Here is a 24,737-nt window from a genome sequence, read left to right as displayed (position 1 = left end):
ATCAAGGCAACAGTTGCTGCCTTGAAGAATAAAACTACCACTTGGGAACAATGAAGTGCCTGTGGTTCTGTGGTTAAGGGAAAGGCAGGGAGATGAACTATTTTGCATATTGCTTCAGGGAACCTAAATTTGCTTTGCCCTGAACGCAAAGTCATCCCTTTTTTGCAAACCCTCCCCTTTTCATGTACCAGCTCAGTAAGCTGCTTGCACATCCTTATTTTTGTGCCTGGAGTGGTACAGAGCTACCCTGGCTCAGGGTCAGGCCCGTGCAAGTCCATCCGTGTTAACAAGTCCATGCATGTTAACAATGTGCTGTGCCTTCACTATCAGTGAACTGACACAGGGACTTTTCCAGGGACCATTCAGCTGCCATGATGATGCCTTGAGCAACATTTTACCCAAATGTACAGAGTTCCCCATAGTTGTCAAAGGGTCACTAGATCTAAATTTAGACCAAGCAGCTGTGTTTAGGTTTGGGGAGGTGCCTTTGGGTGTCGTGCCAAAGCTGTGCACTGTCAATGTCCTCTTTTGAGAAGAGGTCAGAGAGGATGAAATGGAGAGGAACCCAGCCATTTCAGCACTTGGGAGGGAATACACTATGAAAATTTTATTATCTTGTGTACTCTAAAAACAAATTGCTGACCAGACTCTTCTGTACCCTCCTCATCTGTCACAGGGGAAAAAACCCCAAGGGATATTGAAAGTTTATTTTAGACTAAAGCAAATAAAATACAATCATCACTTTATGAGTGATAAAAAAGTAGATCTCTCTGGGGACCGTGAAAAGAAGTTGATGCTGAGTTACGAAGCTTTAGGTCTCTTAACCCTGAGCGCTCAGTTATTGTTCCAGATGTTATTGAAGATTCTTCTTTTTGGGTTTTAGAAATTTTATGAGAAAGTTTTGCAATCTAAACTGATGTTTACTTGATTAGAGTGTACGCAACATTCCAGAAAAAGGAAATCCTAATCTACAACTTCTGGGGAAAAGGCAAAAATTTTTCTGCAGAAATCTCAAAGAAATTCTCTGAATATGGACATACCTGATAGCTCCTGAGGGGAAAAATGTCAGGACAATATCAATTATTTCTCACCGTGCTTAACAGACAATGCTTTGCTACAGGGACCTGTATTCCCTCTCTGGCAATCAGTCCTCTATGCTGAAATGGCAAGAAACCCCAAATGATGTTGGTAGACTCTCAAGAACTCAGAGACCTGGATTATTCTGAAAGTCTACAAATTCAGTTTAGTACACATTTTTAAGAGACTTATTCTCTTTCCTCACTTTTTGACCATTTTTCATGCTTGCAGTTTTCTTGCTTTTACCTCAGGAAAAACTCCTTCGTGAACAGAATCCATCCTTAACCACACTGGTGCTATGATAAGTCATCCCTGATACTGGATGCCTCTTCTGTGAGGCATACAACAATGGCAAAGTTGAATACTGTTTTATTGGGTCTTTGAGTGCAGTGCCAAGAGAAAAAACTATATTTCACTAGCTTTCTGCAAAAGCTGAAGGAGATATTATTTAAAAAATATCTGTTTCTCAGAAAGATGTGGAGAAAAATATGTCAGAAGTTAAGATGAAATAATTTTATATATAAAAGATATTACAGCATCCTACCTGAACTTCCTAACTCTGATCTGCAATCACACTTCAGCTGTGATTTGAAACCACTGAATTTAGGAGTCCCTATTCCTGTCTTAAAGTGTGTCTCCAAAACCAGAATGCTGCAGAGTTGAAGTTTAGCTGAGTTTCTGGTGCAGGTATCACCTGCTTCCAGAAGAGAGAGGCAATCCACTCAGGTGCAGCTTCCTAAAACTCTGAACAATTCTTCAGCAATATCTAGGGCTAGTGAGTGTAAAAGGTGTTTTAAAATTATTTTATCTCTGTGGAATTAGTAATCTGACATTTGAAATTCACTACAAACACAGTCAAGATCACCATCTTCAGGGAGTCAAAATCACCATGCTGGGTACCTTGCATCAAAATGCAAACATTTTCTTAACTTGGATAGAACAAAAAATCATCCAAGCCAACACCTTGCTGGCAGAACTTCAAGGGATAAGTCTTTCAAAATAATAATTTTTAAATGGAATAGTCTCTAATAGCTCCTATCACTCAACTACATTGTGACAAGGAACCCAAAACTGACTATTATGAACATCAGAAACTTATATAACTCAGACCACAGAAATTATCCCATCAAACCCCTTATTTCTAGATGAGGTATAGAACAGATTAATCCAATATGGTCTAACTAGTGTTCAAACACTCTTCCACTCATTTCAATAGGCCTACCTATTACTTTAACATTTGTCTATCAGCAAAAGATTTTTATAAAAGAAACTAATGTTTTGAGGCATCTCAACTTTCAATGAAACTAGATTATCAGAAAACAGATCCCCTGGAAAAGGCTGATCCACTAAGAAATTAGACCACTGCCTTATGCTCCTTATCTGAATCTTGGGCATACAGTCATCTCAGAAGCTTCCTCTGTTTAGCTTGCATGTGCAGGCACGCATTGGTTACCTCCCCACAAACTCTGTTTGATATAACCTGTAAGCTGGTCAGTAGTGCAGTAGTTTATAAAAAGGACATGTATTGGCATTTCAAATGCCAGAGATGGTTCAGCTATTGCTTTCCAATCTGCAGCAGGGGAGACCATGAAATTGGTCCACTGCAGCACCACACAGACTGTGTGGAAGCTACTGTGTGACAATGGAGAGCAATTTTGAAGTATCAAAATTATCTGGGACCTTAAAATCTCTTTGACTTTTAGTGATATTCAGATTTTTAAGACAATCTGAGCTTACTGTAGTGGGTGGCTGGGGGGAGTGGAGAAAAAGTAAACTCACACTGAGAATGCTGTGAAACTTGAGTCCAATTGCAGCCATAGCTGAGAAACTATTACAGCTTCCCCCTTGTCCCCTTGGCTTATCAGGAAACCTTTACCTACTGTTCCTCTAACTCCTTCCACAAAGAGCAGTCTGGACATATTTCCTCTCTACCCACAGTTGTTTATCTCCTTAGCATCTGTCATGGCCTAGAAGTTTGGATCAATTCCTACACCAGTTGCTATAATGTAATTTAAAGTCATCCAAGTTGGAAGGTTTCTAGGAGACCACAGATATTAAAAAGGGAAGGGAAGGGAAGGGAAGGGAAGGGAAGGGAAGGGAAGGGAAGGGAAGGGAAGGGAAGGGAAGGGAAGGGAAGATCTAACTACTGGGTGCCCTAGGAAGCAGCTAGAGAAAGCCATTGGGAGTGAGTTTTTCCAGCTGCCTTATATCTCAAGAGAACTACAGCATCTCATTTTCAACCACGTTATCTTCCAAAGCTTTACTTCACATATAGACATGGGCCCTAAGAATAGTTTTTCTTTTGAGGTTCTGTTATTTATTGTTGTTTTGAAAGGACAGCTTTAAGAAGAGTACACAATACAAGTCTAGATCTCTGCTCAGCTTTTATCTCTATAAGCAAGTTAAAAAACACATCATGGCTATATCTCCTCTGTTGCAGCAGTGTTGGGGGAGGCCCCTACACTAGTATTGCCTGCATCTCTCCTTTGCATTCAAGGACACAGTGATGGTTCAGTTTGGGATTATCTTTAACTATGTGCAAAGCTATTATCTCAAATTACCAAGCTGTAAACTTGCTTTTTCTTCATTTCTCTTCCCTATTTATAAATCTCTCCCTTCCTTCACCAGCTACCCACTCCTGCCTCTCCACTCTGATCTGCTTCTTTGCATTCCTGGAGGTGAAACAAAAGAGCTGCAGTTGTGACACTGCAGTTTATGTGACACATTGTAACATTTCCACATCCTCCTCACTCTGTTATAAAAGTACTCTAAGAGGAAGAAGGGTAAATAATGAAATATAGGAAAGCAGGAAAAGAGGAAGCAACCAAGAGACAGCAGCCCAACTGAAATGCTAAGAATTATGGAGAAGTGACAGAAAGGGAAGCATAGACCAGGAATTATACTTAGTGGCTTAGCAGAAAAAAAAAAATTAACTAACAAAAAAGAAAAAAAAATTAGCCCTTTTTGCCTCTCCAATAATGTTCCAGATTACTATTCCTCTCTGACATTCACCCACATGAAATGTATTCCCTTCCCCACCTACTTTAAGACAGGCACCAAACTGTGGTGCTCTCTGTGCAGCTGGACCTCTCCAAACCTGAACTAACCACCAGCCCATTCTTTACCTTCATATCAAAGGCACAATTAGGCAATGGTCTTTTTTTGCTGAAAGCAGCTGTGGGGGACAGAATGATGGAAGAGTACAGAAGGAAATTGGCTAAAGCAGAGTAGGGATTGCCTAACTAGGCAATCCTGCCTGGCTGGCAGTGGATGGAGCAGACAACTTAGGAAGTCCTTCCACTGAGATCATGTGTCCCACTTGTTCAGAATGAAACTTGGCTGGAGCAGAAAGCGTTTGATATTCACATGAAGAATTTTCTCTTCTTCATTTCCAGGCAAAATAGACACAAAACAGAACATGAACTTCTTTAAGAACAGAGTTGGAACACCAGCTTTTCACACTCTTCAATTTCTTGGGGACTTTTCAGCAAGAATTTGTCTGATAAAGAGCTAAGTAGAAAGTAAAAACATGAGAAATGACTCTATAAATATCGTAACACTAACATTTAGGCATCATTTTTGAGTCAAGCTCCAGTTTTTGTCTTATCTGGTGGCTAACTGAATTTTGTAGTTTCTCAGGAAGATAATAGTGAAATCCTGCATGTAAATAAAGACAGGAGGGTTGCACAAAGGTATACTATGATATATTTATTTGATCATCACTCCACGAAAGCCACCTAATTGGAAGAACTGTCAAAACCATTTGGAGCTATTCCCCAAAAAAGAGGCTGTCAGAAGGTGATAAGAAATGGGTTTTAGTAAGGCTTCATTTCTTTGAAATACTTTTGAAGGGAATATCAGCAGGTTCAGCTCTTCTCCCTACCATTTATCTGTAAATTAGGAAACATCCTCTAGGTCACTTGAGCAGTGTTTATTTCTTCAGCTAAAGTAAATGTAATCTGGGACATGTGGGACTTCCTACCTGCGTAGAAAGGAGTTAGCACTATCCTCCCGTGAATGGCAACAGTCCCTGAGATGGAATCACTGTTGGAGACCTGCACTGCATGTCCCATCCTGCAGCTGTGACTACTCTCCCAGTTCCCTACAGGTACAGGACCAGTACCTCTAGTCTACAAGGGCAGAGTTTATACAGTGCATTGTTCTTGTAAGGCTGGCAGTGACCAAGCTGTGCAATACCCAATGCATTTATGAGAGAGGAACTACGACCACTGTGAAGGTTCCACCTAGCTTGTCATATGCTACCTACTATAGAGATGAGCCTCTGTTTTATTTCAGATTTGAGGGACATGATTTGCTTTCTTCTGGCTTTACTGGTCCTGGCCTGGTTTCCACTTCAAGGAGCCTCTCCTGATATAGTTCAGTATTTCCAAGGATAAAATTCAGTCATGCAGCAGTTCAAGAAAAATAATGTTTTGTTAAACCAAATGAGCATGGTAAGAGAGAACATAGATATGGATATTCTCCAGAGGAAATGGATGTCATTTTTCTATTTGACTTTGGATGAGAAATGTAAAGCAAAAGAGACATAAATAGAATAATTTTTATGCCAATCCAGTCATAATATTACATACTGTTAAACCAGAACAGTTGGAAACAGCTAAGCATTGGGCTCCACTACAACCCTAGCCATAGGGAAAGGCACAAGTATTGTTCGTTGTGGTATTGTTCGTTAAGGAACAATACCACAAGGGGATTTTTATGCTGATGCAAACTTGGAAAAAAGAGAACATCAAATAGCAATAGAAATGGGCAATACTTGATCCAGAACTATTCTCAGTTTCTCACCAATTATTAATAGTATTTATTCTCTAAAAATATTCCTCATTCTCACATTCAGTGTTCTACTGCTTCAACCGACAGAGAATTTGATAACAAACAAAATTTTACACCCTGAAATGGGGTAAGGCACTGGATGCAGACTGAGGAAATCTAGGTTTAATTCCTAGCTTAGCCACAGACTTCCTGTGTGGCCATGGGAAAGGCATTTAATCCATCATGTGCCCTTACTTCCCTATCTGCGCATTTTTTCAATTATTTTAAAATGAGGATAAGAGAGTTGTTTTTTTGGTATGTTGTTTTGTTTTTTTTTTTTTCCTTTTGGTTTTGTTTTGGGATTTTTATTTGTTTTTGTTTTTGTTTGTTTGTTTGTTTGTTTGTTTGTTTGTTTTAATGGGGAACTCAAAAGCCATTTTGCTGCTTAGAGTGATTCCTATATTCAGGTACATGCCTATCAAGTGTCCTAACACATAAAACTGAAATCTGGCCACTATCCTGGTATGTGTTCCACAGAAGAAGTCGAGGGACCACGGAGCAGGCAGAAGTTGTACCTCAAAAAATTTGTATAACTTAGGAGTTTGTGAAAATGTTATTCATAGTCTGTGATGCATCCTACAGAATTATACAAAGGTAGAATTACTGTCCAGTCTCATAAACCTTGGTTCTTCCCACAAAATACTGGATATCAAATGCTTGGAGCCCTCAGCTAGCCCTCTCTTATCCAGGATTGTTCCAGGTCAAAAAGTAAACTTTTTCTTCCTCAGACTGATGCAGAAGAAGAAAGAAATTTCTTTTTCCTCAGCTGACGTTTTCCCATGCTATTGCTCTGTTCCAAGAGAGATGTAAAATACCAAAGGCAACCACCTCAAAGAAAGAAAAAAGCATAAGCTATTTAATAGCCAAAGCAGTTTTTAATTATCCTCCACCCTGAAGCCAGCATGGCAAAATAATCAGTGGTCTGAGAAAGGAGAGAAGAGAGGGGCTCAGCCTGTACCTCTCGTGTGGGAAATGACCTAAAACTGAAAACTGTGTCATCTCCAGTTCAGCTTCATAGTGCTTCTCATATATGTTCAGTTATGAGGTATGAAATTTCACTCCAAAACCAAATTTCTAGAGTATTTTTTCTTAAATGCAAAAGATCTTCAGAAACCTCTCATCATAAAGAAAAGTCTGGACCAGAGTATGGATTTGATATCCTGAAATTTGGGCTCATGTCCCTACTTTATCTTCAGCTGACCAGCCTCCCAAGACCAGCCTCACTCACTTCTGTCACATCAGCACCAGGCTGGAATTTCACTCACTGCGCTGGTACAACCCAGGATTTCTGCCTTTCCAAATCAGGCAAAGAGCCAGAGCTTGGAATCAGTTCTCCTCTTTTTCCAGAAGTCCAACTGATACAGTAGATTGCTCCTCTATACTAAGAGCTAGACTAAGTCAAGAAACTAATTATTTCCTGATTCCCCAAGTGATCTAATAATTCATTGCCAATATTTATTTTATTCCCTCATGTATGATCACCAAATCCTTCATTTATTCACTTTTTCATGCTTTATATTTTTCAATCTTACTTTTCAAGCTAAAGAGATGTGGTTTAAAATAAAGTTGAGTACTTTGAACCAAACCAATCCCACTGCACCCTGGAGAAGAACACACAAGACTGTTTTGCTGCATCATTTAGATAAAGAAATTTGCTTTCTGGTCTCCAGAATACTGTATATGGTTTAGCTTGCACAGCACAATTGATTACATTTCATTCTGCCCTACCTTACACTTACCTTGGCTAGGACTTGTAAAGCTTAATTAATCAATTACGTATATATATAGCCTTAATTAGACTGTAAACTCTTTGGGGTGTTCTGTTGGTGTTTGTGCAGTGTTTAAAGTAACAGAGGTTCTTTTCCAGGAGCCCTGTGCCACAACGTAAAATCAGAGACAAAAATGTCCCAACAAAACAATTGGAAAAAAATGCTAGTAGAAAAACCCCAAGCTTAATTCACTCCCTTTCTCAGTCTTAGACCAACAGCTAAAATGGACAGAAGACTCATAATTATACACAAGTAGCACAAGATCTGTGCTGTGAAAACTGGTGCCAGGCATTTAAAGGGTGATCAACACTTGGTCTCCTGTAAGGGTTAATGATCTATTTAGACTATCATTGTTGGCATTTCCTGCCATCTCAGCATTTATGGAATATTTGAAAGTGTCTAGCAGGCAAAGTTTCTGTCAAACTTCCTCTCTGCTCCTAGTCTCATGCCCTAGCCAGCATAAGTGCCTTTGACTTGGAAGAATCATTTTAAAAGCATCTGCCCAGTTTATGTTCAAAGTGCTTTTCAAATATTCTGAAGGAAAAGACATTGCATTGTGTTTTCACCAAATATGAGGGATTCTCAGGGTAGAAACACACAAATGTGTGTCGTAATGTGCTGTAACATATTAGGAAACCTTCTTTCTCGTGAGCTACCAAGTTGCAGCTCCTTGTTGCTACCAAGCCAGAGAGAGTACATCAGGAGTGCCCAACCCAGGATTCATAAAGCACCTAAATTTCATACTAACACCCAGACAGTGTGGTGGGACTAAGCGTGAGGCAAATGGAAAGCTTGAAAAGCCTTCCTCATTAAAAGGCAAAACAGTTTTACAGAAGTTGTTACTTCTTATTAGCTAAAATAAACTTTGGATCTGCCGTGGCTGTGCTGCACTGGGGAGCATAGTGAGATCAAGAAAGGAAATGAAATCCTGCTAACTTCATCACCTACAAACACATACATCCGGAAATAGAGTTTGGGCTATTGGTCCAATACAGGCTGAGCCAGGTAAGTTTGTCAGAGGCCGCAGAAAGTGTACAGACAGTGTACAGAAATTCAACCTTTACCTGGTAAACTGGTCAGCAACTGGAGACAAAAATCTGGGACTGATGAATGATGCTTTGTCCATTTAGAGGAGAGAAAAAGTCAAGTTTGAGTCTGAACTGACTTGTCCAACCAAAAAGACAAAATTGTAATGGCTGATTATTTCTGAGCATATAAAACACTCAAATCCCAGTTATCCCAATATTCTGCCTGAAGGTCTTTGGAATCTTGGAAACTGTTAGTCATCGGGATCATCACTTGTATTAGAGTGGTTCTAAGAGCTCTCCTTGCCACCTGGATAAATGAAGTATGGCTCACCCATAGCTTCAAATTCCTTTACCTCAAAGTCATCCTGAAGTCCCAGAAGAGCTGATGTGAATCACAGGTTCACACCTTCAGGATAAGGTGCTTGTCAAGTGTTGAAGAAGAGAACGTTAAAAGTTTCATTTTCTATTGTCATCTGTTTTAACGAATGAATGTGCAGTGCCTGTCAGTAGGGCAGGATGGTGGCATGCTGCAGCAAACCTTCCCAGCAAGTCTGCTGAAACTAGCTTCTGCTGATGCAAATGTGCTATTTGCTAGAGCTGCCCATGGCTATCTGATTAACTCCTATCCTATGCCTGAATGTGAAAAACACAACCCACAGCCCAGAATGTGAGGATCACTGTGTTCTCAGGAAGTAGGCAACTATTTGTACTCTGTCTCACTGAGGGCAAAAAAGAGGGGTGAAAAAAACCACCATTGCAGAGAAAACATGAGTTCTCACACAGGAAGGCAGGGGACTGCATTGTGCTCAACTAGCCTGGTCTTTGTGAGGAGTTGTATTTTGCATTTACCAGAAGCTCCTCAAGATGTGCTTAAGGAGATTCCCTGAATACAAATTGCTTTCTGGGACAGAAGAGCAGGGGGGCCCATCACTACCTTTATTACAGTAGTACTTATAACTGTGCTTTTGTATTTGTTAGCTCAGCTACTGAAACATCTCTAAAAAATAACAAGTTAGGCATGTATAAGCTTTTAGTGAAAAGCTGTATCTCAAATGAGAGCTAAAAGATACTGTGTCTGTATTTTCTATTAGATTATTTCAATATGTCACCCATCTCTCCCTCTGCTATAAGTATTATATGCCCCCCAAAGCTTCACTATGCAATACTCAATATAGGACTACAAAAGAATCTTCTGGAGAAAAACATTCCATGAATGTTTCCTTGTCTCTCCATTACAGATCTTACTTATATAATATTGAAAGCAATTAAGTTAATAGAACACCTGAATGCAAGAAGGAATAGCTTATGAGCTGCAGCGAAGTATCCTGAAGACCCATGTACCCCTCAGTGCTAAGCCAGGAGAGCCTTTTCAGGCAAAAAATGCTGGCAGGAAGACTTGGGGGCATGTGTGTTTCTTCCTCTTCTTTCTCCACCTCCCTCCATCTTCATGAGCTCCTTGATGGTTGCTCAGTACCGTGACCTTCACAGCTGCCTGGGCCCAGCAGCTTCATGCAGACAACAAAAGCCACAATGGGTACAAGCGGATCTTCCTCAGCTGTTACCCACTTCCCAAATGGAATTTACAGTTAGGTTTCTTATAGGGATACAGACAAGCTAGCAGGAACTAACCTTTTCCTCTTTTAGGTTTGAAAAAAATATTTTTATGGCATGTGTTTTTGTTGCAGAGTGTGTGTTTGCTTGGTCTTAAGAAGAAGGAAAAGCTCAGCTTTCAAGATAAATGTTCTTTTGCATATGTGTACTGTTTTTACAGAGACATAAACATAGAGGAACTTGGTTTTGCAGGCACATAATTTTGCATGCTGACAGACACATATTTGTATGTACATATGTGTATGTGTGTACATATAAACATACAAAAGGGAGACTATGGAATAAATGGCTCTTGATGGCTGGAAAATACATTGCCATTTCAAATTTCAAAGGGAGTATTAAAGAGAACAAATAAATTTTAAAATGCTTTAGAAATAAAAAACATACTTGCATTGTCTTCTAAACACCAAGGGCTGTATCATGCACAGTATAAGTCAGTCTCTTGCTTTGAACACGGGAAAGAGCATTATTATTAATGCTTATACTGTTCAGTAAATGTACAGACTCATTAATGTGTAATTACAGAATAAACAATATCAGACTTCTCTAGCCTGTTTTGCAAGAAAAAAAAGAAGTCCACTTAACAATATAATAAGCCCGTGATAGGATACCTATTTTACTAGGATCTACTAGCAATGTAGTGGCAAGATGAAACAAATGTGATACTACAACAGAGGTAATGCCTCATTACCATTATTCCTCCCTCATATATTTCATGTGTTGGGCTCCAAAGCCACTGAAGCCTTTTGCTAGCACAATTATCATTTCTCATTTTTACTTCTACTTACCATTATGTGGACAAATGGGCAGGAAACTCAACCCCTCCCCAGAAAAGCCTAGTTCCCATTTGACCTCTAGTTAAATTGTTGTACATCAACACCTGCAGCAGACAAAGCCCCACTGGGGCTTCCCCGCCTCCCCTCCACTGTCCAGCCACGGGAGGTGCCAGTTACAAAATTAGTTGGATTCTGGGAGGAAAAAGGACAAACCCTGACTCAGAAAGGAAGGTGCTGTATCAGTGCAGTAGAGATATTCTCACCTCTTTGCTCATGGCTTCAATCTGGGAAAACTGTGAGGAGTGCTCTGCTTTGGAAAGACAGAGACATTCATAGCCTGAATTGTGAATAACAGCCAGCTGGAGGTCAGGGTACAGATGGTTCATGCACAATTTGACACTTCTCTCAGTCTCATTGGTACTTTTGCTTTGCAAACCTGGGCACAAAACCCAAGCACCCTACGATAAGGCAAACACATTTTTCATAGTGAATTCTATAGGTGCACGTGCTGTTTCCCCCTGAAAATAAATTTTCATATGTAAAGAACTGAAAAGATGTATCTGAAATGCAGACACAGCATGAGGAGTACAGGAACAGTAGTGTTCCCCAGCTCGCAGTCCCCATTTTGGTGCTAATGAAACCATCCCACTTCAACGCCAACCACTGCCACCACTTCCGAGCATTGCAACACGTATTCACAGCAGGAAAAAACAGGTTCCATAACTTGGCCCATATAATGCTGGGGTGCACAGTGCCGTGAATGAGAAGGCACAGATCTCCCTCCAAAAAACCCCTTAGTCACTATTAAAAATTAGAACATAAAACTCTTAGCTTAGACAAAAACCCCCAAAACTCAAAAACCACCAAAGATTTGGGAAGTTCAAATCCATAGCAGGGATGTTGGCTGATCACAGCTTCTTACAAACACAGGATGCTTTTAAATGATGAAATATGGAGAATGAATATTTCCTCTTGTATTAATTGCAACACAAGCTGAAAGTGTCGCCAACTTTAGTTTAAACCCACCTTTCCATTGCATTAAACATTTCTGTTGTTACTTAATCAACAGGGAGGGCAAGATCATGTGCAGATACTATATTATATGAAGGAATTAACAATTTATTCTAAAAATTTCAATTATTATTTATTTTTTTAAGGAAGTGTCAGGGAACAAGCAAGTTTCATATTGTTCCATGAAATAATCTAGAAGTTACTGAAAACTCTGGTAAGAGCCACTTCCTCAGAAGTAACATTTCCAGGGTAAAAAAAATGGTTCATGTGAAAGTTCTCCTTACTCTTCAGTTTCTTCTCCTTTTTTTTCCCTCTTTTTTTTTTTTTTTTTTTCTGTAAACTCTGATATGTGGCTTGGAAGAGTGGAAGTCAATTCATGCCGTCATATTTCTCCATTTTTGCTACATTTATTACACTTCTCAAGCAAGATAATTTTGGACTATCTTTGGGGGAGGAGAAACAAGAGAAATAGAATGTGAAAAACAAAGAGAAAAACATGTGCCTTAACTTTTATTTTTGGACCAGGCTGTTTTGGCTGGAAATTGAGAATAATTCTGTGCTTTCTCTGCCATTTTTTTTCTGCAATCCTTCAATCAGGTTATTAATCCAATTTTTAAGTATAGATTTTGCCATGTTGGATTGACATCTCATTTGCATCAATAGAGTACCAGTTACTCACTTCCAAAAATCCTATTTGGTGCCTGTGGTGTCATTATGGCTAATGGTAAAATGATAGATTAGATACCTTCTTGGGATCTCTTTTTATGCAGATAACTTAGACACCTAAATGTTTCTGACAAACATGACCCTAAACTGCAGTACAAGAACTGGGCATTATTCCTAACTTCAAAATGTGTAAAAAAAATAAGAAAGAAGCACACACTAGGGTTAATTTACTAGGAATTATGTTCCTGTATGTGCACCTTTATAATACAGAATCCACCTATGGGTGAGGGGGGAAGCAAGGGAGGGAGGGAGGCAGCAGCAGGATGTCTCACATTGCAGGCTGAGGTCTAGCCTGCTTTTGGGCTGCTGCTCTGCTCACTTATTTGTTCAGGGAGGCAGCTGGATGAGGCATGACAGTTTCCAATAAGATGTCTCTGGAAGCCGAAATCCTGGGATGCTACTTGATCCACTTTCACAAGTTAACTGTTTGTTGTGGTCCCACATCTTCACCAAAAATGACATGTTGAGGGTAAGCCTGCACTGCTATGTCACACATACCTACTGCCTGCCAGGCAAAGCTTTTTCCTGAGACCATCTGAGGCTTCAAGCAACCTCACGTAGTGAGCTCAAAGGAAAAAGTTTGGGAACAAAGCTCTGTCCTGCTGCAATGAGTGGTGTTCACTACTGGCTTTAGGACTACAGCTCCAAAAAGGAGCTCTTCCACCCCCCTCTCTTTATCATAGAGGGCTTATTCTACATTGGGGAAAACTGTGAAGGCATGGCCATGCTGGAGATCCTTCCCTGCAAATCTCAAATGTGGTGGATCAAGCCAGAGTGACACTGTGTTTGCACATTTTACAGTGGGACAGAGCTTGGGAAGTTCATGCCTGAGGGGAGACCATAGCTGCAGGTCCTCTGCAGCCAGAAGCCATCTCTTCCCAGGGAGCCGTCATAGCAGGAGTTAAAATTACAGAAATGTGAGGAGTGGCTGAACAAAACCAAAAGAGCAGACGGTTCCAAAACAGCACCTCTGTAGAGGCAAGCAGTTCCTGCATCGTGCTTCAGTCCAGTAATTAAGTTTTCTTTAATGCTGCAGCCCTGAAGAGCGCTCAGGGTGAAAGAAAACTTGCTCAAGGTAAAAAGCAAGCCTACAACAAGAAGCAAGCAAGAATTTACACAGACCAGAGAGGTGGCTGGTGTTGAGAGGCCAATCCAACCTTCTGATGAAGAATCATTCCCTTGAAATAATCTGAATTTTTGCAAGCTGCAGTTACAGACATCCTCCCCGGCTTAAAATATGCCCATCTTCCAGCCAGAGCCTGGTGTTTCTGACTTGAGCTGCAGCCACTGCTGAGATCCTGCTAGATAAATTTAACTCCTCAGCTAGAATGGGGCTTATCTCTGAGGCACATCTCTTCTGCTCAGATAAAGAGAACTTCCTCTCACTGCAGTTTAGACCAACAGACTCAACCTCTGCACCTAAAGCCACGCAGCTAAACACACTGCATCTCTCCCTATTCAAGCAATGCTCGCCACTCTCCAACACTGAAAAAACAAAACTTGCACAATTCCCAGGCTTTTCCTGACTTTTGTACTGATGTTCTCTTCTGAAAACACATCTTTACCCAGCAGATGCTCATGAAATAGGCTGCAGCTCAACAAGCTACACAGCTCTGGAGAAATTGGAGAAAGAAACTCATAGCCTCAGCATCTCCTGCTATATCATCTTGCTACGCAGTGGCAACACAAATCATACTGCTATCATACTTCTGAGTAAAAAAATTATTCACAAAACTAAATAGAAATCATTGTAAAAGTACAACTCCTTTTAGGATGAGTTCTGTTCTCAAGGATCTGATTTTGTCATGTGCTATGGTTGCATCAAGAGGGCAGATTTTTACATGCCTAATCTGGCTTTGCACGGGTTGAGAGAACTGAGCTCATAGTGCAGCACAGTCTAGGCTGGGGCTGCGGCAGCTGTTTTCCAGGCTGGGTCAGCCTTACTTCCACAAATTTCTTGCAAGCTTATTCTGAAAATATTCACCCTCCATTACTTGCAGCAAGCATTTTAAAATTTGATAGAGGAATTCACCTTTAGTAATAGGGCATTTTCCATTTGCCTTCATGCACATTTTTCTAAGTCCAAAGTCATTACATAGGTCAGATCTCATCTCTGGCACAACATGAAATTCCCGATGGCCCCATACACCTGAGTCTTCTCTACCTCACTCTAGCACACTGTTTCACACTATGCCCATGCAAACTATACCTGCGAAGGCTGGAATATCACTTATATCCTGTATGGCATATTTAAGGGCATTCATGAAATTTGTCACATGCCTCCTCCATCTTAACCACCCCCATGCTCCTCTATACAAATCCCCTTAAGAGTTTTCAGACAAAATGAAAATAATCCTGGCAAAAATATCTCCTGCACTCTCCTTAAAAAAATATATACATCATACTGGCAGGGTCTCAGAGCATGCAATACCAGTCCATACTGGTGAATGTTACTTTGGGGTTAGACATAGGGGCTTCAGACCAAACAAGAGGGGAGATTCCTGACTTCCCTATTTTTAAAAGTTCCTAAAATATTTCAGCTTCAAGTTTTTCAATTCCTTCAGAAGCCTCCTCAGTTGGACTTTCAAGCCTTGTTTCATTGTGGAGGGTTAAATACAATTTTTAAAGCTCCACAAACCATCTTGAAACAAATTTTCTCTCTGCTCTCATGAGGGCTACGTCAGGTGAGACAGTAATTATCACCGATTATTTACAAAGGGTCATCAGCTTCTACACACTTCCATACCTTTGAGCAGCAGAGATGTCCATATGAAACCTGAGAAAATTAAACATATTACACAGCCTTCCAGGTTACTTCAGGTCTCAGAATTTACTTCTCTGAATGTCCAGGCACACACATGCCTCACTTTATTATTCATTCACAAGACACTGCCTTCATAGCCACTGAATACCCACAAGGAGAAGTGTAAAAAGATGTTTATAGCTTCAGTAGTCTTTTTCTTCAGTCTCTTTCCCTGCCCAGCAGAATTAACAGGGCAGTAGTGAGCTGGACCTGTCTGAACCACAGGACCGATTTTGCAAGCTGGGGTGGGGCACTTCCCCTTTTGTCTTTCCTCGCTTTTCCACTCTGTCTGCAGCCTTTCCACACTTTTACTCTGTCTCCACCCAGCTGTGTGTGAGTTGCAGTAGATTTATGTAATGGCAATGGTTGTGGTTGCCTGGTGGCCCCTCAGCAATGCTTGTGCCCATGCTCTCAAATGGTTGAGCTCCTTTTAAGGAAAAAAAGCGTCAAAGCTGCTCAGAGAGGGGACACTTGCCTGCATCAGTAAGTAGCTCCCCATGCAGGTTACAACCTCTGAATGTCCACGGCTGGGAGGGAAGACCCCAGGGTGTGAAAGCAATGACGAGGTCCCAGTGATGCCAGGCATTGAAGCCTGCAGCTACACAGACTTCTGCTTCAATAACTGAGTTGTGGGAGGGATGCAAAATCATCAGTTGGTATTTCCCACTGGGAGAGAACAATGTCAAAAAAATCTTCCTTTTAAAGTCTCTTCCCATACTTATTTATTTTAAACAAATAGGCTCTATAACTTCATATGAATCTTGTCTGTTTTCTTCTGATGTCTATGAACACCCTGACTGCTTACTTTGGGTAGACTCTGTCCATCGTGTGACAATTTCAACCCAATTTTGTGAGATGAATTCTCCCACCTCTTAAAAAGAACATCTCTATACATTATTTATTCCAGGCCCAGACTGTAGTCTGTGACTACAGTGGTAACATTTGACTTCTGTCTTAGAAGTTTATGGTCATCTGCAGCACCAGACAGCTATCTGTGCAGAAATGGTGAGCCCACAGGCTCTTTCTGAGGCCACTAACACTGTGAGATGGTTTTTTTATGCAGTGATGTCCACCTATAGAGTGGGCAGTTATGGATAAAGGAAGACAATGTCTACATTTCTAGACAAATGCCACCACAGCAACAAATGGCTCTTTCTCCATGAAGTAGGGTCTGATCTACAGCTCACTGAGTCATTAACTTCCCACATATGGCTTGAATTAGGATACAGTGTCAGAGCACAAACAGCCCTAAGTTGCAACTGTTTACCACACACAGGATGTTCAGTACTGATCATCCATAAAAGGTGCACACAATGTTTAACCTGAAACTTGTGGAGACTGAGAATTATCAAATTATATTTCCAACAGAGTACCATGGGAAATAGGGTTGCTCAAAATAGGCTGCAAAGCAGTAATTCTTAATGGAATGGACTTTCAGTGGGATGTTATTTCTAAATAACCCAGACCAAGATTTCAAAAGGATATTTAGGAGAGAGAATAAAACAGAGTCTCTAGAGCCTTAAAGAGCTGTGAAAATCTCACACTTTGCTGAAAATGTTCACTGTGCTTTTCATACGGAAACTATCTGTAGAGTGCATGGGTGAAAAGAATAAGAATATAATAAAATGTTTTAGGTGCCAGATCAGCCTGAGAAGTTAATTTGGGGTGGAGAATAGGACAAGGAAGGAAGAAGATCTAGTGGACAGAGCAGCAGAAATTAAACATGCAGAAGGAAGCTGCTCAACATATAGTGGCTTTCTGGGGGTTGCAACATTAAAATCATAGTAAGCTCATTAAGGACATAAAGAGCCTTGATGAAGACCAGAACATCTCTTCCAATATATTTCTGCTTTGCTGTGCTACTTGGGGTTATTACTAGAAACTGTTGATGACTTCACTTCCATAAATTACTGTGAAATTACCTTTCACACCCGTTGATCATTTTTGCATTTGTCAGAAGAAACACGTTTTGGGCATCCCCCCCTGCCTGGGGACACAAGTTAAAACATACATTTCCGGATCCTTTATGAAATTTGCAACCTCTCTGTCATTTTAAATGATAATTTACAAATTGAAGACATCCAATAAAATATGGCAAGTAGAGAATGTAAACACCTTCTTTCTCAGAGCAGGAGAAATATTTCAAATGTTTCTATCAGCTCTGTAGCACCACATTAAAGTCTCAGTACAGGTTTGGAAGAAGCACTAAAGAAAATTTTTGAAAACACATGGAGGAGTAGAGCCTATATTTATTTTCTAAAAATAGCTTATTTCCTGTAATCTTTGACCTTTGAAATGCTAAACTGATGAAAAAGGTAATTAAACTTTTGACTCCAGGGTTAAAAATTATTTCATTAAGCGTTACTACAAATCCAAGCTTTCACTTGAACATTTCTTTCTGCCAGGCTGATTAAAATTAAAAACAGATTTCTCACCTAATTTCACTAGATGAGGTAAATATGTATTCTTCTCATTTAACAAAATTGCAATTCCCATTGTTACCTCTATAGCACTGCATGTACAAAAAAGTCTTCCAGAATGTAGAGACACTCTTCATTAAATGTCTGACTCAAATTCCTTGGTGTATGCTGTATGGACAGTTGATTTCTCAGAGTGTTACAGGTTAAGTGGAATGCACTGTAAATCCTATGTTGAAATAAATCCAAATGCTAGGGGATTCCCTCTTGCTGAAGGAAACAGATGGGACATTAGGCAAGTCACACAGAGAGACACTGTTGCCTGGCCATATCTACTCTGCAGGGCCTGTTGGCTACCACAGGCCACAGTCCGGCTCCCACCTGCCAGATGCACACAGATAATGTCAGTGGGTCTTTACAATGCTCTCCTGTCTATCTTTCAATCTTCAAACTACTTTTTCAGATCATTCTTGTCTACCTAAGTTTGGTGATAAATAGCAGTGAGGAACAGATCTTGGGACTTGGTGATAACAGTGTTGTACTCTACACCAAGCCTGTCCACACTACTATGCCACTGCCTACATAGGAAGACAGTCCCCTTCACCTCTAATACACCTATAGGATCATATAGGACAAACACCACTCCTAAGGTGTTATTTTATTCCTAAGAGATTTTCTTTTGATGAAGATCCAGAATGTGCATAGCAATCATATGGCTTCTGATATGCCTGGGGCACGTGTTGAGATCCTCTTTGTAAAAAGGAAGAATTTATTTTTTTAGTATACTGTTTTGAGAGAGCTAGCTTAGAGCTAGCAAAAAGGAGCAATAGAAGAGGTAAAGGTGTATGCAGCTTTATAGAAAAGACAAACATTGCAAGCACTGGCATTGATACCTACAGATCATCCATATAGCAGAGTATTGTGAATTGTCTTTGTTGACTATGGTGAATAACTTACTAAAAGGTGTAACCCTTGTAAACAAAAGAACTATGGGTAGAGAAAGTGGCTGTAGGAAAATTGCTAATGTCAGGACATGGAAGACCTAATTTATTGCTGAGTAATGAGAATAACAGATGGAACTTATCATATTTAGAATATGTATACATATTGATATATGACTCAACTGTTGGCAGAATCATTACATCATCAGCAAATATGAAGTTCAACTTTTCTGGGTCTGCACGATATTTGTGTGTATATTAAAGAAAATTCAACACAACGAAAAATCCTGTTTGGGTTTGAACAAAGAACTTAAAAATTTAATTTTTGACTCAAGACTTAAATATTTTGTAGGGTTAGTTACTGTAGGAGAAAGGAGATATAACTCTTTTTACTGAGTTGATGGACAAGCAGTTAATGACAGATTTTTTCCAAAGATCTTTAGACTGAAAAATAAAGCCTTTAGTAAGTGATCAGATTGTTAAAAAGCATTTTAAAAATATTATTTTAAAAATAAAGTATATCAATATGCACATAGGAGCTGAAATTTTTGCTCACATTTTTTATAAGAGGGAATCAAATGGTAAATAAAATGAAGATGCATAAGATGATGCACTCCCTATTAGCTAGTGCTGTTTGGGAGTGGGTTCTGTTACTAATGCTGACACCATCCTGCTTAATTATGTTGAATTAATTATTTTGCCTTCTGTGCCTCCCTTTCCACCTCGTATCCTTTACTGGATTTCCTTAAACAATAGATTTTAAAAGGGACTTGCAATCTTTCCATAAATCGTCCACCCTGACCCTTACTCCTACAATAATGCAAGAATGCAAGGATAATGAGCAATACTTTTATTTGTGGGTAAATACTTGTACTTTGATACTCATGTCTTTACAGAAATATTTTTATCATATAGGGCATTGATTTCAGCATTCTGGGAGTCAGTATGCTTTTTTCCCCCCTCTTTTATTTATTTTTTTTCCTACTAGTAAATAGGCATGGTGCTCAAGTAATATTTAGTCTTTTTAGTGCACTAATGGGAGCTGGTGTATGCCGTAATCAGCAACATTGCTAGTCCTCAGTGTGAGTCTGGGACCCCTAAGAATAATCAGCATTTTTCACAATCATCTCTGGACAACAGTTTTAACCCAAGAGACTTTATCAAATATGGACTTTTATCTGAAAGACAAGAGTTTTCTAAAGTTCTCCCAGGTAAAAAAAATCAAGGATAAATGGAGATCAGATTGGATTAACAAATATATAAATACTATGTATGTTCTAATATGCATTTCTGAAGAAATCTGAAGAGCAGATAACACAATAGCATTCAAGATAGCATTCAAATTATTATTATTATTATTATTATTATTATTATTATTATTATTATTATTATTATTAATAATAATAATAATAATAATAATAATAATAATAATAATAATAATAATACCTGGGTATTTATTGAATTTTTACCAAATCTTACTTCATATAATTTTGACCTGGAACCACATATTTAATATCCTACACAGAATGAAAACTGTCTTTTCTGGGGAGAATTTCATGCAACAGTCATGCTTTAAAAAGAAGATAGACAGTAGGACCTTTATAAGTTCTCTGTGGATGAAGAAGCCTTTCCCAAAGAAAAGGTTGCACAAAAAAATTATGCACCTGAAGAAGATGAAAAGCACAAAACAAAAAGCAAAAGCATAGAATCGGCTTGTTTACCAGCTTGTGAAAGAGTAATCTAACATTGTTGCTATATCATCTACTAGTATTTCTTATCATAGTGTATTTATCATCTTACCCAAGATTCTGTCATTCTTAGAACTCTGCTGACCTCCAGTACTAGTTGAAAGGTCCTCTGGTATAGGCATAGGTTCATCTGGATCATCAGGGACATCACTAGTTGGAGGACTTTCCTTTCCTAAAAATGAGGAAAGCATCAGTTAGTTGTCAGAGTAGCCTCATTTTCAAATAATACAATAAGAGGGACCACAAAACAAATAAAACTTAAAAAAAACCCTAAACACTACTAAAGCATGATATTCTTAGGACCAAACTCTACTCTCCTGCAGAGAAAACTTCTTATGAATACAAGAGAATTATATTTTATAAAGAATGCATGCCAATGTCTCTGATAAATTTGCTGAGTCCGGATACACAGTTATTAACCTTATCATTTTGGATATTTGTGAGATATGTAAGTTTTCCAGCTGCTATGCTCAGAAGATCCAAATTAGCCAACACAGAATTACAGATTACAAAGGTTATCAAATGGACATTCTTTGTATAAACTCTTCTTTCTTCCACAAGTTCTCTTTGAGAACACATCTGGATTTGCTTCAAAGACATAGTGAAGTCTGACTCACAGGTACTCTGGGCCTCCAAAAGAACTACCTCAAAAATAAGGTTTTATCTTCAACTACAAATTCAGCTACAATGCCAGCAAGGTTCACTAATACCCACAAATCAAGCTCTGGCTGGTCCTTGTGCCTACAAGTAGTGAAGATCCTGTAGGTACCAGGACTTCTCAAAAATGTTCAATTAGCAGAGATCAGTAAACACACAACTTTGAGAATGTTATTGTCTACTATTTGCAAATAGGAAACAAACCCAAATATCTTGAGTACACAAGGTTTTCAGAGGCAGAGTTTGGTCCTTTAACACATTGTAGGTATTGTCAAACTGTTTTAGTGCCATACACAATACAGTAAGACATAGAACTCTCTTGCTAAGTATTGTGCTTCCAGAAATGGTGAGGTTTCTTGATTCTGCCCTCAGTCACAGCATACATCTCCTACCCACAGTACTATCACTGTCTTGCAGAATTTCTTTTAAAATTGCTTCATACATCTCTAACAAAAACATGCCTTGGAAACATCTACAGAAGGAATTATCTAAGTGATTAGTTTCATTGACTATTACGAAAAGACTAACCTTTGCATTAATAGAAAAGAATAGAACAGGCCCAGTGGAGAATTTGAATGCAGTACTGTTCACATTGTCTTCAAATGTGGAGATGTTACCAAATTACATTGACGAAACCTGTTAGACATCCTGTGGCAAATGGCACACTGCTAAGGGCGGTAATTTTATGGCACAAAGCCCTGGCAAATTGGTGGCTTTTTTCCTAATGAGAATTCCCTCATTAAAATACAAACATCACTTAAACCTTAAAACACTTACCAGAAATGGAAAACTAAACCAAATATAGCTTACTTTATAGATAGCGGTTTAGTGGTGCCAGTTACCAACTTGATCTGAATGAAGTGAATGGTTTCCTCCCTGCCTCCTGGATGGATCAAAGCATTGTGTTTTCCCATCTATACTGATCATGGTGAGGAGAAATGACAGGTAGTTTTAAGTCATCTTCCAAATTAGCTGTTTTGGGTTGTTTGCAATGAGTATGTGACTGCATTTCTTAATGACATACCTCTCAAACTGTGGAATAATTGCTGAGCAGGAGTTTTGAGAACAGCATCAGGTTAACCATCCCATATTGCAGCCAGAGGACTCCAGGGTACTGAAGAAACAGTTCTGCACTGGCAGGGCGACTAACTAGATGATTTAATAAGGTCCCCCCTCAAACTTCTGTGGGGTATTCTTAAATGGGCAAAATCACACCCACTGGTTGTCAGGGCAAGAGCAAAGGTGGATTGCATAAATGGACAGGTGGGAATCTGAATTTTATAGCAAAGGAAAATAGAAGCAGGAAGTAAGTTCATTATTTTTTTTTTTGCCATTCATTATTTAGCTCCTTATTTAGTTATTTCTTCAGATTTCTGGGATGTAAGGAACTTACAGAACTGACAGAAACTTTCCATCACAAGTCCTAACCTGCCAAACTGAGGTATCTCTTACAGGTAAAATGCACAAGTGAGGAGAGACAGCTGAAATATTTCAGTTTGTTCAACACATTTTGCCCCACACAAAACAAAAAACAAAAAAATCCCAGAGGTTTAATTGGAGGGCAAGCAACAGCCTGGAAGATCTCTTCACATTACATGTAAGTTAAGGAAATTTCTTAAAAAGTAATAGTAATTCAAAGGTACTTGCATCCTCCAAGGATCAAACTGCACTCCCAGTTACAACAATGGAAGCTGATGCTTTGACTGAGTTTAGGCTGAGAAGAATAATTACCCTGAAAACCTGAAGACTATTTTTGACTACAAATCAATATAAATTCATAATACCAGACCTATGGGATAACAGGTAGAAGACAAAATAATATCCTTAAAAGTGTATTATTAGGCATTCTACAATACATAGTCTAAATAGGATACTTTAAAATCAGAGCAGCCTTTTTGGAATGGAAACGTGCTAGCAGAAGAGTACATTTGCAGTGGTGAACTCTTTCATTCACTAAATTGGTATTAGCCTTATAAATGTTAAATTAATAGTAGTTTGCCTAAGGGAGCCTCATGGACTTGGTGGGACAGAAGCTGGAGATCAGGTCTGCTTCTGTCTTTGAAGGAGACTGCAGTTAAGAAAACTTAGTAAACTTGTCTTTAATGACCCATTAATTATAATTAGATTTCTTCTTATTACACATTATTGAGAAATCCCTACATGCAAAAAGACAGGGCAAAAATAGTGGATTTAAAATAGATCCATATATTGAGCTCTGTCTCTTGGATTCTAGAGCACTGTATTTGTATTTAATGCCTTAACTACATCTAAATCATTACACCATGGCAAATTCATTACTGCATGGCAATCTTACACATACACAATCTCACTAACATCCTTTTTCCACTGAATTTAGAAATGGAAGGGGAGTGGGGAAAGGTGGGAATGCTTTCCATTTTAATTTCAAACAGACATGCCCAGAACAACATCTGGTGAAAGGAAAAGGAGCAAAACCTCACTCCAATACCTAGTGGCTAGTAGTGGGAGAAATTATTCAAAAGTCACGTAACAGAGCAAAGCAGCATAAGAAGTGAGCTTTAAAAACAGAATCTAATCTTGGGGTGGAGGGGGTATTTTTCGGGTTTTTAAAGTTAATTAATATAAAGAGCCACCTTAGCTGTAGAATTGAAGTTCTGTTTCTGGTACTGATTCATGTTGCTCTTAGTTAAGTCATAAATAGAAAGAATTACAACATCAGGCTGTATCAAATATACCTTCATTTCAATCTGCATCTCTGCAAGATGGTCTCAGATTTTCAATACTGCCACTTCTGTATAAAATTAGTCAGAGAAGAGCCTAACCTATCAGTGATGCCCGGCAAGACTCTGAACTTCTCTCTCTTTGAGTTTCATCATCTCTGCCCTGGAAATATACTTGAATTCCTTAAGAAAAGAGAGGAAGGGAAAAAACTACCCAGTTCAATAAGGTTTTAGTATCCTTTTTTTCTGTCAATGTCCTTAGCCTGGTGTTCCTTTAACACCTGGATGTAAGAGCTTTAAGAGCTGGATGTATATCCAGCTCTGAGAGTGATTCTGTTCATGCCAGAATGGTGCTGCTGGTGCTACGACTGGTGAAAAGAAAGCCAGGGCAGGACGTCTTACAGAAATCACATTCCCTATCCTTTCACAAACTGATATTGGGGGTGTGTGTATTTAATATTAAGGGTTTCTTCCTCCTGCTTTTGCAGAGTGCAGCACAGTCTGGTTTGTTCTAGGAGATCTCTTAATGTTAGATGTGGAAACATTTGTACTGTTTTTTCACCTTCCTTAACTGTTAGGCCCTAGAACTGAGGGAAAAAAAATGAGAAAAAAAAGAAAAAAAAAAAGAAACAGAAGAAAAA

The 24,737-nt window shown here is 39.2% G+C and overlaps 1 protein-coding gene across 8 annotated transcripts in view; it reads right to left on the bottom strand.

The window, feature by feature from the left end:
• IKZF1 (IKAROS family zinc finger 1) overlaps positions 1-24,737 on the bottom strand; it is a 69,725-nt gene that overhangs the window by 29,347 nt on the left and 15,641 nt on the right. For all 8 annotated transcript variants that reach the window (XM_088171289.1, XM_088171311.1, XM_088171329.1 and 5 more), the window contains exon 3: positions 20,793-20,912. In XM_088171289.1, coding sequence (XP_088027415.1) covers positions 20,793-20,912 — 120 coding nt within the window. The remainder of the gene's footprint in view (positions 1-20,792; positions 20,913-24,737) is intronic.

The sequence above is a fragment of the Sturnus vulgaris genome, chromosome 1 (assembly GCF_052056855.1).
Source record: "Sturnus vulgaris isolate bStuVul1 chromosome 1, bStuVul1.hap1, whole genome shotgun sequence".
NCBI lineage: Eukaryota > Metazoa > Chordata > Aves > Passeriformes > Sturnidae > Sturnus > Sturnus vulgaris.
The sequence above is the reverse complement of the archived record's forward strand: the minus strand, read 5'-3'. Positions and strand labels throughout refer to the sequence as shown.